The 14746-nt window shown below is 36.6% G+C and overlaps 1 protein-coding gene across 2 annotated transcripts in view; it reads left to right on the top strand.

Moving 5' to 3' along the window:
- The window catches only part of SLAIN2 (SLAIN motif family member 2), a 70428-nt gene that overhangs the window by 39792 nt on the left and 15890 nt on the right, over window positions 1-14746 (top strand). Inside the window, exon 7 of one of the 2 annotated variants that reach the window (XM_053577746.1) lies at window positions 4413-4490. The exons of the other annotated variant lie outside the window; for it this stretch is intronic. Within the exon in view, the coding sequence (XP_053433721.1) occupies window positions 4413-4490 (78 nt within the window). The remainder of the gene's footprint in view (window positions 1-4412; window positions 4491-14746) is intronic. 2 annotated transcript variants of the gene reach the window in all.

Genomic DNA, 14746 nt, shown 5'->3' with positions numbered 1-14746 from the left:
GAGGAAAGACTGGAAACCATTTAGAAGGCTGCTGTTGCATAATTGGACAAAGAACTAAAAATCTGAACAAAGGTAGTGGGAGACGGTGATAAGAGCTGGGTGCATTCTTTTAAAGTCAAGTAGAAGATACATGATGTGGTAACACTAAGAGTATTGGAAATGGAGAGTGAGAGAGATTGAAAGATGACTCTGAATGGAAGTTTATAATCCATAAAAGGGTTAAGCCAAATGTCATGAGACTGTGAGACACGGGGGTTTTACCCAGCAGTAATTAATGCTTGTTCACAGCAGCCTATGCTTACTTAGTACTTAGCACCCAAACAGAATTTTTTTAAACATCCACCCTTTTTGACAAAATTATGTTCAGTAATAATCACAAAATGAGTTATAGTAGTTATGGCCAGGAAAAAATGCAGACATTGAAAATATTCTTTTGAACTTTATATTTTATATAACTGTCAGTAAGAAATAATAAAATGAACATAACAGTACAAAAAAAGTTAATAATTTTAAATTACATGAATCATTTTTTTAAAAGAAGTTTTTTTACATATTGATCTGTCACAGTAACGAATACATGTATTACAGTTCTAGTCTGGAAGGTTGTCAGTTACTTCTTCAGAATTGATCTTTCTTTATATTGAGGCTCAACATACTGTTGCCAGATCTATCTTCACTCATATTTGATGGATAAACACTATCTTTTAAAGTTTTGTCTAATGAAGCAACTGCTATGCAAATAGAGAAAGTCTTCAATGTTAAGGATGAGTTCTGCAGAGATTCATAAAATCTCATTGTGTAGTAAATTCCAAAAATTGCCACATGATCTGTGTCCCTTTTTTGAGGGACAAGTCTAATGAATTTTCAGGGTCTTCAAAGTTGAAATATTTTATTTATTTATTTTTTTGAGATACTCTCACTATGTCGCCCTCGGTTAGAGCATCACAGCTCACAGCAACCTCAAACTCTTAGGCGTAAGCGATTATCTTGCCTCAACCTCTGGAGTAGCTGAGACTACAGGCGCCCACCACAATGCCCAGCTATTTTTTGGTTGCAGTTGTCATTGTTGTTTGGCAGGCCCGGGCCAGGCTCAAACCCTACTCACTGAGCTACGGGCACCAAGCCCAAAGTTGAGAAATTTTAAACATAAGCTCAAAGTCACATATAATTAATTGTGAGGTAATTCACAATTTCTTTCATTGACTTTACAATCACTGTACCATCATTATTTATTTCTAAGGTGTTAAATATAGTAATGTAGTGTACCACAGGCATGGAGGCACACCGCTCAAGTAAGCTTGAGTGATTCAAATTCCTATGAATTTACTCTTGAAAGAAATATATATAGCTGAATCCACCCGTGCCAAGGGAGACTATAATTGGGAGTTCTCCTAATTAACTGTCATGTAAAATGCAGTGTTTATTAAAGGATAAATAATAAAATGTGCTAATTTAAAGCTTTACATATACTCTTAAAAGTCAACAGTAACTGCATCTATTATTTATATTGTTTATATTTTTTCAGGGAGGAGTGTTTTATTATTGGTGTTGGGTTTTTGTGTTTTGGGGGTTTTTGGGTGGGGCATGATGATCATGGAAAGCAGACCAAGTTGGTGTTATTGTTCATATTCCCCAGACAGTGCACCCACTCATGGCCTGGAGTTGGTGGAGTGGGCAGTGCTCTCACCACTCTTCTCTCTTGATGTACAGGATTGGTTATGGGGACAAAAATAGGGTGAGGGAAGTCTGAATTAGTTACTTAGGAGACAGCTCCTTACAAGGATGTAAAGGGAGAGATTAAGAAACTGTAAGGGGTGAATAAATGCAATTTAAAGTAAGAAAAATTTGAATTAGATTGACTTGCGTTTAAAAGAAATGCAAAGGTTTTTAGAAGAGCAGTCTGTGGAGGAATACATTAGCCTAAATAAGAGTAGCCTGAAAGAATAATTACTTCGTTGTAGCATCTTTGCTTCTCATAGTGGGGTTTTGATAAATTGAAACTATATAAATATCAAAAGGGAAACCAAGGAAATTTTTAAAGAATAAATATTTTTTTTTTTTTTTTTTTGTAGAGACATAGTCTCACTTTAAGGCCCTTGGTAGAGTGCCGTGGCATCACACAGCTCACAGCAACCTCCAGCTCCTGGGCTTAAGCGATTCTCTTGCCTCAGCCTCCCGAGCAGCTGGGACTACAGGTGCCCGCCACAGCACCCGGCTAAGGAATAAATATTTTCAAAGAGCAACACATTGAATTCTGTTATTTTAGAAAGATTTGGAGAATTTCACTCCAGCTACTTTATTTTGTCATCTAAGAAAATGATTTTGTCTTTAGAAAGTTGATCTGATTCTGTTCCGTGAGTAACATCATTATGACTGTGATATTTTATGAAAATCATTTATTTTTTCTGTATGAAACACATTTAGAATTTACTGCCTGATTCTACTTGTAATCTGATTGTCCTAATTCCAAGTGGATACTTTTCACTTGTTATAGACATTTACAGACAGGATGTTATTATTGTTACATCACCCCCTGAGACTTGAGGGATTCATAGAGTTCATCAGAGTCACCATAGCTATTAGTTGAATAGATGGTATATGATATTGAGTACTCATTAAAAATTTTTTAGTGATTAAAAGACATTATGGATTGCTGGTGTATGTTTTTTGCCCTCATTACTCCATTCCAACAGCTATTCTTCAAGTGTACGTACATACTCCTATCTTAATATCCTTTACAATTGCTTTTTCCTCTATCTGGAAAGCTTTCCCTAGGTATCTACATGGTTCACTCCCTCTCTTCCTTTAGATCTTTGTGCAAATGTCGTTTTAGTGAAGTCTTTCCTGATTACTCTGTTTATAAATGCAACTCCTTCCTGTCCCTCTTTCCTACTTAATTTTCTTCTTAGCAGCTGTCATTGTCTGGCAGGCCATATATTTTACCACTTTGTTTGTCTTTTCCCCCCTTTCCTAGAATATTAGTTCTAGGAGGAATTATAACTATGTAGCTGGCTACTGAAGTCATTGTACCTAAAACAGTAGCTGAAATAAAGTAGGTACTAAACTATTTCAATGAATGAAAGAAAACAAATGAGTGAATAAAAATACAAATGGCTGAAAACATTTGTGATTAAATATGTAGATGATGAATATTCGTGATGATCGTAGCCCTTATTCTTGTTGTGTGTTTTTTTGTTGTTGTTGATGTTAATTTTATTATAACATTAATTTTTTTAGGTATGAAGAATTTTTGCTAGTTTGCCTGGCAGGATTTGAGTTCAGTTGGCATCAGATGTTATTTAGCTACAGTAGTTTTTGGAGTACTGTAAAATTTGAAATCAAGTACGTTTGTTACTTTTAAGAAGTTTATTATTATCTATGAGATAACAGTAGTTTTCCAGCTTTGATAGAGTTAAGCATATATCATATCCCTTTGTCACTCCAATAGTTTTTATGCCCTGGATAGATTTATAGGTATAGGGTCACTTTTTGTGTATATGTGTGTACACATAAATCCTAGAAGGATATGAAGTTTGACTTTAAAATCAAGTGACATTTTAGAGCCACGTAAATAGACTGTGCTGGGGTGTGGACTCGTTAGTTCCTAAACCACAGTGAATGTGCATTGGAGTAATTGGAACCCCTTTAACTCTGGGCAGCCTGAGGCTGCTGCTCGCCTACTCATTTTGAGAGTTTCAATGCAGTTAATAGATTAGGAGTTTGGGAAACAGCTCAGCATTCTTCACTGAGCACTTTAAAGGCAGATGCTCTGACCCCTGCAGACCCTCAGCCTGCAGCAGCAGACCCCTGCCCACATGCACATGTGCACTGTCCAGGGAAGGCACCACCCAGAGTCTGAGGTAAAAATTAATATATTCTACAGAAAGGTGATGTCAAGCATATTAAAACCACTAGTTTGTGACTTCCTGAGGACCTGCCTGGTTCTGAGTTTTCTTCTCCTTTTTGAGTATGGGGATTACTGTTTCATGTTAGGGCAGTTCATCTAACAATAACTGCTTTGCCAAAATCTGCTTTTTTTTGCATTGAGCAAGCGCTGCATTTATTTTATTCTATACTGTGTGCTGTGTTCATCACTTTTATCTTTGTATTCTTTGCATCCTATAGCATGTTTTCTGGTGGTTTGTTTTCTCTGATATTTTGACATATTGGGGATTTCCTCATCTATAGGAAACTATTTTTAAAAGTTTTTTCCATCCCCTTTTCTTTCCAACTTAATGCACTAAGCATCACTGTAAAATTCCTTTGCTTCTAGGGTTCTAACCTATTTGCACCTTGTGGTTTCTGTTCCTTGATAAGTTTTAAGTTCATATTAAAATACTCAAGTTGACAGAAGCCATAGCCTTTTATCTTGTACTTCCAGGCAAATGTTACAGTTCCTTATTTTTCAACAGCTTCGCAAAGGCTGAAAAATTTGCCTCGTACTTCCCTCAAAGCCAAACAGTTGCTTCAAACTTCATCTACAAAAAGAGGTAACTACAGCCTCTTACTAAGTTTAAGATTGCAGCAAATGATCAAGTTAAATCTTAAGCTTTTTGGCCTACTGAATCAGTGGTGTCTGTAAGGCAGGTTTTCATTTTTCTTTTAAGTGGTAAAATAATGTGGATTTATTCTTTGTTACTTGGATAAGTCCAGAGGAAACATTTTCTACAGAGGTATGTATTGGGTTTCTACTCTGGAAATGTTAAATGATAGGGAATTTATCATTTTACCAATTAAAACCAAAGGTCATTGTTTTAACTTAATGCCAGCTGAACTAATAAATACTTTGAAATGAACCAAATGTCTGGCATCCTGTATATTAATGTTTTTTCCTTGGACTTGATTTCTGGCTTTATTTATCTATAGGAGAAAATAGAAATGCTTTCACAAAGGTGATTGAAGTTAAATCTCAGTTTGTGGTTAACTGATTATGTTTGAATATTAATGGAGTGACAGCTTTTGTAAGAACTGAGTGTGGAAGAAATAGAGTGGTTGGACACCAAAGTTTCTGATGTTGATTCCAAGACATTGGATGTATGGGCAGCTAGAAGAAAGTAGAATTGAGAGAAAAATGGGAGTTGGCAGACCACCAGTAATAAGAATAGAAAATTCACAGGAAGTGGGATGGAAGAAACATAGACAATGAAGAAAAATATTTCTCTTACCCAGGTTTCTTTATCCAAATTAACTCAGTAACTATGTAAGGGAGAGAACGCACTAAAGAAAATAATGGGGGAAGAGGAAGTTCAAGGTCTGATTTGTTGAAAGAACGATTTGGTTAATGTGGTTACAAAAGTACTATACTAAGTATCTTGGCAAATTTATTACTGTAAATGTCTTAGCAGTGATTTAGTGGACTGAGTATAATTTAAGGAAATAATATTAGATCAGAGAATCTGGAACAAAGTAAAATAAAAAAATTGGATGTATGAATGGTTTGTATAATTTATAATTTTTACTTAAAGCTTATATTGCTCTATTAGCTTAAGACCCTGATTTCTTGGGGCGGCACCTGTGGCTCAAAGGAATAGGGCGCCGGCCCCATATACTGGAGGTGGTGGATTCAAACCTAGCCCTGGCCCAAAAATAAATAAATAAATAAATAAATAAATAAAAGACCATGATTTCTAGCCATAATATAAAAAAATTGGCTATGGGGGCTACATTATTTCTTTTATATTTTTTGGACAGAGTCTTAGTATGTTGCCTTGGGTAGAGTGCCATGGCATCACAGATCACAGCAACCTCCAACTCTTGGGCTTTAAGCAATTCTCTTGCCTCAGACTCCCAAGTAGCTGGCACTACAGGCACCCACCATGACGCCCAGCAATTATTTTGTTGCAGCTGTTTAGCTGGCCCAGGTCGAATTCGAACCCGCCACCCTCGGTGTATGTGACTGGCACCATAACCACTGTGTTACGGGTGCCGAGCTGGGGTTATATTATTTCTACGCCCCCAAACTGCATATTCTCCATGAAAAGTGACAGTTACACCTAATCTCAGAACTGTTTAGAAATGGAATTTTTGGCATTTCTAGCTGTCATGTTGCTGACTTAGTAAAGGGAAAAGTGTGCGTGTGTGGTTTTGTTCTGTTGGTTTATCTCTTACTCATCTTAATCCAGACTTTCATTATTTTCTGGTTGGTATTGTAGCTTGGGAATAACTTTTTATATCTCTTCCATATAAATTCTAAATCACTTGAGAAATGGACACAGGTATAAGGTAAGATTTAAAATATTAGTGTCCTTGCTGGTGAAGCTAAATTGGAGAAAACCGCTTAGATCTAAGGCTAAAATGGATTTTCTAATTTCCCCTTCATATCTAGACTTTGGGAAAGAGTAGTCTGCATTGACTAGGAATCTCTTCTCCTGTAGGGATGTGAGGCAGACAGGAGATAGAGCCCACACGTTAACCGGTACTATAGACACATTAAACCTGTCCAATAAAGAAACATAGGTCAGCGGATGATGTACTGTCATATAAATCAATTCCTTTGTCCTAAGGATGAGCCTTTAGGATTTTCTAGAAAGTTAACATGCCGAGGGCTGACAGGATCATGGGTAGAGGGAAAAGATAGCTTCTTTAGCAAATGGAAATAATAGTCACACTGATTTTAATTGCACTTAATAGCAGCAGGTGTTTGAAGATGGGAGGAAAGTAAGAACTGTGTTGCCTGGCACAAAGAGCCACTCCATAAATACAGTAGAACTTCCATAGTTGACCACCTCCTTAAGTTGACCTAATTTTCATAGAGCAGACATGTGCCACCTGTATCATCGGTACAGTAGGCCTAGGTCCTTATGTTGACCGCCTGTGTGTTGACAGTTTGTTACAGTCTTTGGGTGATCAACTTACAGAGGTTCTGCTGTATGTGACAGATAAATATAACCATACCACTAAAGTCAAAAAAGGCTGTGTACGTTCTTTCTTGTGGTTTTTTTGCAGTTTTTGACTGGAGCCATGTTTGAACCCACCATGTCCAGTATATGGAGCCTACTCCTTTGAACCATAGGCGCCACCCTGGATATGTTCTTTACATGCTCTTCTTGTAGGCTTTTTGTGTTTCTATAGCTTATCCCTCTCCAAGGGAATAAGAATTCATTGTATATTTTAAGACTTCATAGAAACGACTGCTTAAACTGCTTTGAGAAAGGACATTTTATTCATTACCAATTATTGGGAACTCAGTGAAATGAAGGTAAAAAGGGTATAGACCTTACCAAGTTAGAGGAAGAAAACAAAGTGAATGCAGAGATCAGGACAAATTAACATAGGAACATACTTTTGTTAATAGAATGTTAAAATTTCAGCTATAAGTTCTTTAAAGATAACTTAAGTCCAGTCAACCTCCAATTTTTATTGCTCCCTGTTCCCTAAGTTTATCGGTAAGTCATAATGCTCCTAGCACTTGAGGAAAACATTCTTTTACAATAGTAAAACTATAGCTTTGTGGGTCTCTTCAGATCCTCTCGTTTCCCTCAACATATGCATTAACCTTGTTAAATTATTCTCTCTGTACCTTAAGTTTTATAGAACTTTTAGACATGTTCTTTCAGACTCTAGTACTTTTGTCTAAGAACTTAGATTAATAGATTTACAATGATTGCTAATTTACAATTGTTTTTAAACTTTCTATTTTAAATAAAATACAAATTCAGAACATCATATAACGGATAGAGAACTTATTAATTCTTTTAAGGTAGACACCTTTGCAGCCACTATCTATCCATGTCAGGAGACTAGAATTTGCCACCTAGGACACCATCCACCTGTCTGCTTCCAAACATAACCCTCTTTTGACCCCTCCTCCAAGGGTAACCACTCTTGAACTGTTCCAGCAGTTGCTTCGCTTCTTTTCTGTATGATTTTATCATCCAAATAGTGAAACTGTAGTTGTGCCTTTTTAAGTTTTTCTTTATCTCCTTTCTCCCCCTTTTTGTTTATTGAAACCACCAATTATTTGTTTTGCAGAGGTTCTTACAGGCTGAATTTTGTTGACTACCTTTCTATGGCCTCATTTAGAAGATCCCTTTATCCTCTGTATTTTCTATAAATTGGACAGTTGGATCTAGACCATTACTAATAATTAGATTATTTTGTTATGTTTTGCGGAACTATAGGATAGGTGGTGATGCTTCTTCATCCAAAGGTGCATAAAGTGGGTTTCCTCTTTTCGTGGTGTTCACAGTCATTGATGCTTAATGCCTAGATTTTTCATTCATTAGGTATTAAATATTTGGGATGTTTTAATTTTGATATTATTTGCTTTATTTGTCAAAATACTGTATAAAGAGAGAGTTTCACTTTTTATTTGGTCACCTGGTGGTACGATTTCTTTAGGAAATTCAGAACAAATGCTTTTTCTTTGCCTTTATTTACCAGCTTACAAAATTAAAAATTGACAAAGGCGACCAATTATATTTTAATATAGGTCATTACGAACTTGCAGATTTAAACATATTTGATGTGTTTCAGTCCATTCTGGGTATTTTCTCATCTTTGATGAGGCCTGTACAAGTTGGCTTCCACGTCTTTTTGACACAACTCTAATAGTCTTTGATGTCATCTTCCTAAATGGTGTGACAACATAGGGTCCTCTTGTATATTTCTTGCTATAGACCTGGACTCAGGCATTTCTCCAAAAAGTCCTGCTATCCTGCTTTTTTTGGTAGAAAATGGTATTTAAGACCAAAATGCTCCTTGCTACTGGACTGGTCATGGTTTTTAGGTCTTTTCAGTTACTAGAGGTGGGAAATAAGGGTTTAGGTTTGTGTTTTTTTTAGGATTAATTGCCTTAATTAGAGTTCATGCCGATACTTCCTATTCACATTTCTTCAGGGCAATTACTTAACCTCTTCTAGCATTATCCCATCTTGAGAATTTTTTTTTTTTTTTTTGCAATTTTTGGCATGGGCTGGGTTTGAACCTGCCACCTCCGGTGTATGGGGCCGGTGCCCTACCCCTTTGAGCCACAGGTGCCACCCCATCTTGAGAATCTTATGACATCTAATAATTTGTTTTATCCCATATCACACATAAGTGTTATTGAAAGTGTTAGCGTAGTGTCATACAATATGATTAGTGAAAACAGTTCATAAAAATTTTTGCATATGCTTGTTCCTTCTTTTAGTTACATTGTAGCTCTATTGTCTATACCAATAGCTCTTACCTACTGTTCTCTCCTTTCTGTGCTTCACTTAGTCTTGGCTCTCCAGTTAAGTGCATATATTTGATTTGGCTAATGTGTATGCCATTGTCTCTCCAGTCATTTTTCTTGTCTGAGGCTCGCTCTCTAGTAGATTCCTTAAGAAGGAGTTACAGGAACAATATTCATTCCTTCAGTTTTTGTAGGTTGATGACAGCTTGTCTGCTGTTTGTTTGTTTTTTTTTTTTTTTTTTAATACTTTTAAGTCATTGGCTAGGTAAGAAATCTTTGGTTCACATCTTCTTTAAGTATCTTAAAAATATATTTAAGATACTACATTTTCTGCAGGAATAAAGAATTGTTTCTGTTAACAGTTATTTGGTCTTTTTATCTGGATATGTAAAGGATGTTTTCTTTTCCCTTAAAAGTACAATAATTTATTAGAATATGTTTTAGTATCGGTTGTTGTGAGTTGATTTCTCTACGTTTGTCGTGTGCTCTTTCAAAATAGAGTAGTAAAACTTTGTGAAACATTTCAGATAATCGTTGGACTGTGCTTTTTTAACATTCTGTCATCTTCCTTTAGTTTTCTTTTTTGTCGAGACTCGTGATACACACGCTGGCTGTTCTTTGCTTCTATACAGTGTTTGTCGCCTTCTCTTGAATTGTTCTTTCTCTTTTTCTATGAAAGTTTCATTATCTATTTTTCTTAAAGAGGTATCTGTTGTATATCGTGCTCTTTCTGTTCCTTTTTAAACTTCATTTTATTTTTTAACAGCCAATTTTTTTATTAAATTGTAAGCACATAGATCATGTATATATTAATGCATTTATGGGGTACAGTGTGCTGATTTCATATAGAATTAGGAATGCTTACATCACACTGGTTAATATATACCTTATCTCGTTTCCTTAGTTATTGTGTTAAGACATTTATACTCTATACTAATAGATCCAACATGTACCCTCCCATTATGCACATAGGTGTGATCCCGCCATTCACCCTCCCTCAATCTGACCTCCCCGCTCACCTCCCATTTCTCCCCCCTCCCTCCTTCATCTTGGGCCATAGTTGTGATCTGTTCTTCATGTGAAAGTGTGAGTGATTATAAATTGATTTCATAATAGTACTGAGTACATTGAATATTTTTCTTCCATTCTTGAGATGCTTTACTAAGGACGATATGTTTCAGCTCCATCCATGTAAACATAAAAGAGGTAAAGTCTCCATCTTTTTTAAGGCTGCATAATATTCCTTGGTGTACATGTACCACAATTTATTAATCCATTCATGGGTCAGCGGGCATTTGGGCTTCTTCCATAACTTGGCTATTATGAATTGAGCTGCAATGAACAATAATTCACTTTATGTCTAATTCTTTTCTGAGCTCCATTACCTTATATCTCACTGTCTCCTATTACGATGTTCTTTCATATCTTGTACCATTTTCTTAAATGTCTTTAGGAATTGAAAGGTTCAGTTATAATTTTCATCTTTTTTGTATGTATATGGTAGACATGATTTCTGGCAGGATTTCACTGCTTGTAGGAAGGAGTATTATTCACCTTATTTATTCTCTTTTTTTTTTATAATAACTTTATGTGAGATTTGACCTCAGTCCTTTTCTGTTGCACATTTTTCCATGAAATTGATTTTTCTAAACATTTAGAGAGCTTGATTTAATACTTCCTAATTTTATGGTTCTATGGGCTCAGCACCCATAGTTCAGTGAATAGGGCACTAGCCACATACATCAAGGCTGGTGGGCTTGAGCCCAGCCGGTCCTGCTAAACAACAATGACTACTGCAACCAAAAAATGGCTGGGCATTGTGGTGGGCACCTGTAGTCCTGCTACTTGGGAGGCTGAGGCAAGAGAATCGCTCAAGCCCAAGAGTTTGAGGTTGTTGTGAACTGTGACACCCTGATACTCTACCAAGGGTGACAAAGTGAGACTTTGTCTCAAAAATAATAATAATAATTTTATGGCTCTATAGGTCTCTCTTCTGTTGTTTTGGGAAGTATTCAAAAGTATGGCTGTTTTTTCCCTGAGGTTTCTTGCCTTTATTCCCTTCCCTCACCTTTTAAATTCATCCTCTTAGCACATACAAATCAGTATTTTTTAGTATATTCACAGAATTGAGCAACCATTACCAGTATGTTAATTTAGAGTATATTCAGAACCCCGGTAAGAAACACCATATTCATTAGCAAAACTCCCATTCCTACCCCTTTCAGTGCCTAGCAACCACTGACTGACTTACGGTGGGCATGTCATGTAAATGGAGTTTTGGAATATGTGCTCTCGTGTGACTGGCTTTTTCACTTAGCGTAATGTTTTGCACAGTTCGTCTATTGTAGTGCGTGTTCAGTACAGTCATTGTCTGTGTAACAGCCTTTCAGTCAGCAGACTGCGTATACTCTGGTGCTCCATAAGGTTATCGTGGAACTGGAAAGTCCTGTCTCCCAGTGACATCCTGCCCTGTGTGTGGGGACAGTCTGTGGAGATGGAAGGCAATGATATTGATGATTCTAATCCTAGGCCTAATGTGGGTATTCTTGTCATAGAAAAGTAAAAAAAAAAAAAAATTTAGTAGAAAAAAGCTTACAAAAATATAAAGAAAAAATATTTTTGGACAGCTGCACAACATGTTTGTGTTTTAAGCTTAGTAATATTACAAAGGGGTAAAAAATGCTTTAAAAAATTAAAGATTATAAAGTTAAAAACTTACAGTAAGCTAGGGTTAATTTATTCTTGAAGAAAGAAAAATATTGTTTATAAATTTAGCCTAAGTATACAGTGCTCATAAAGTCTGCAGCAGGGCAGCGCGTGTCTCAGGCCTTCACATTCACCCGCCAGTCACTCACCAGCTCCTCACAAACTACCAGTGGTCCATGTCCCATTCATGGAGAAGGCCCCTGTACAGATGCACCACTTTTTATCTTTTATAGGGCATTTTCACTGTGCCTTTTCTGTGTTTAGATAAGCAGATGCTTACCATTATGTTATAGTTGCCTACAGTCATACAGGTTAATGTCTTAAATGCAATAGGCTGTGTTACATGCCTCGGTGTGTGGTACGCTGTACTCCACAGGTAGGGGTAAGTATTCCCACATCACACAATGATGACGTTGCCTAAAACACTCTCAAAATGCGTCCCCACCATTAAGTGACATGTAACTGTACTTTGTTCCTTTTTATTGCAAAATAATATTCCATCGTATAGACATACCTCATTTTGTTTATCCTTTTGTCAGTGAGTAGATATTTGAATTGTTTTCACTTTTTACCTATTGTGAATGATGCTGCTATGAACTTTCATACATAAATTTTTACATGGACAGACATGTTTTTGGTTTTTTGGTTATTAAGAGTAGAATTACTAGGCCATGGTAGCTTTATGTTGAACATTTTGAAAATCTGCTAAATTTTTTTCCAAAGTGGCTGCACCATTTTACAGTCCCATCAACAATGTCTTGAGGGTTCCAGTTTCCCAATCTCCTCACTAACACTCGTTATTTTCTTTTTTTATTTTAGCCATCCTATTAAAGTGTTATGAGGTACATCTCGTGAATTTTATTTGCATGACTAATGAGTATCTTTTCATGTGCTTATTGGCCATCTTCTTTGGAGAAGTATCTATTCAAATCCTTTGCCCCTGGTTTAAGGTAGGGGCTTTTAAAAAATTATTTAGTTATAACATTTCTTTATATTTTCTGAATACAAGTCCCATATCAGATACTTGATTTACAAATAGTTTCTTCCATTCAGTGGGTTGTCTTTTTAACTTTCTTTATTGTGTCCTTTGAAGCACAAAAGTTTTTTTCCTGTGATGAAGTGTGATTTATTCATTTTTCATTTTATAGATCATGCTTTTGGTGTCATATATAAGAAGTCAGTACCTAACCCAAGGTTATAAAGATTTACACCTGTGTTTTCTTCTTCTTTTTTTTTTTTTTTTATTTATTTTTTTAGAGACAGAGTCTTGCTCTATCACCCAGGCTGGAATCTTGAACTCTGGAGCTTAAGTGATCCTCCTGCTTTGCTAGGACTATAAGCATATGCCACCACTCCCAACTAGTTTTTATGTTGCAGCGAGAGGGTCCCACAGTATTGTCCAGGCTGGTTTTGAATACTGGGCCTCCAGCCATCCTCCTGCCTGAGTCTCCGAAAGCACTGGGATCACAGGTGTGACCCTCTACACCTGGCCTCTTGTGTTTTCTTCTAAGAGCTTTATAGTTTTAGTTCTTACTAATTTAGGACTGTGAACCGTTTTGAGTTGATTTTTGTTATGGTATGTAATGTAGAAGTCCAGCTTTATTCTTTAGTATGTAGATATTCAATTGTCCTAGCAACATTTGTTGAACCCTTTCTTTATCTCGTGTCCCTGTTCCACTCTATTTGGGTTCTCCTCCCAGTTTTTTGTTTTTTGTTTTAGCAGGAAGTTTTTACTTGGAAGAGAGGTTTGACTTGTTCATTTTCAGAGCTTGTAGACCGGGGCTCAGGCGTGTAATGTCAGCACTTTAAGAGGCCGAGACAGAAGGATCTCTCGAGCTAGGGGGTTCAAGACCAGCCTGACCAAGAGCAAGACCCCATCTCTACTAAAAATAGAAAAACCACCCAGCCATTGTGGTGGGCGCTTATAGTCCCAGCTACTCGAGAGGCTGAGGCAGGAGGATTGCTGGAGCCCAGGAGTTTGAAGTTGCTGTGAGCTAGGCCCAGACCTCACGGTAGATCTCACCCACTTCCAAGTGTTTAAACTCCTCCCATGACCAACTGCTGATGAGGTTTGCTGCTTGTGTGAACACTTGCTGATTATTTTGGAATGCTCGGAATGTCAGGCTTCCTTCTGCACTCATGCTGATATCATGTGGTCAGCTGCTTGTCAGCAGCTTCTCCCTATCCGCTCACATTTTGGGGTTCACAGGGCTACTCTGTCCCCTGGTTTTATGGTAGCTGTTGTAAACAGGTTTTGGTTTGACTTTCCTAGTTGCTCTGTGTTTTTAAGGTAGGATTTGGGGAAATTCATAAACTATATTAATGCCATTACCATCCTTTAAGAATCCTCATAAAACTATTTCTTAATTTTGACATTTTCCCCTTTCTCACTAGATATTAAAAGGATAGTTATATAAATTAGAGTTTATTAAACTAAAATGGAATAAGCTACATGATATAGATGTGAGGGTATTTACATATATTCTATGTATGTTCTAAGACTAATGTGCCTCTCAAGAAATCTTAATATCAGCTGTCTTAATACCTAACTAATTCTTTGGTTTTAGAAATATGGCTATATGATTAAAAACTTCTACAAGGTGGAGAGGTACCTTATAGATTTTAATAGTTCCTGAGTTTTATTTTTGTTTATATATGCATTCAGCTTTGGTGCTCCAAGCGTGATTTAGATTTTCAGTTGAAAAAAAAATGTTTATTTTCCAAAAATTTACCTTTTAAAAGTCTTTATTGAGGTTAGGATAATTATAATTTTTTTTTTTTTTTTTTTTTGAGACAGAGCCTCAAGCTGTCGCCCTGGGTAGAGTGCTGTGGCGTCACAGCTCACGGCAACCTCCAACTCCTGGGTTCAAGTGATTCTCCTGC

The sequence above is a fragment of the Nycticebus coucang genome, chromosome 23 (genome assembly GCF_027406575.1).
Source record: "Nycticebus coucang isolate mNycCou1 chromosome 23, mNycCou1.pri, whole genome shotgun sequence".
NCBI classification, from domain to species: domain Eukaryota; kingdom Metazoa; phylum Chordata; class Mammalia; order Primates; family Lorisidae; genus Nycticebus; species Nycticebus coucang.
The sequence above is the reverse complement of the archived record's forward strand: the minus strand, read 5'-3'. Positions and strand labels throughout refer to the sequence as shown.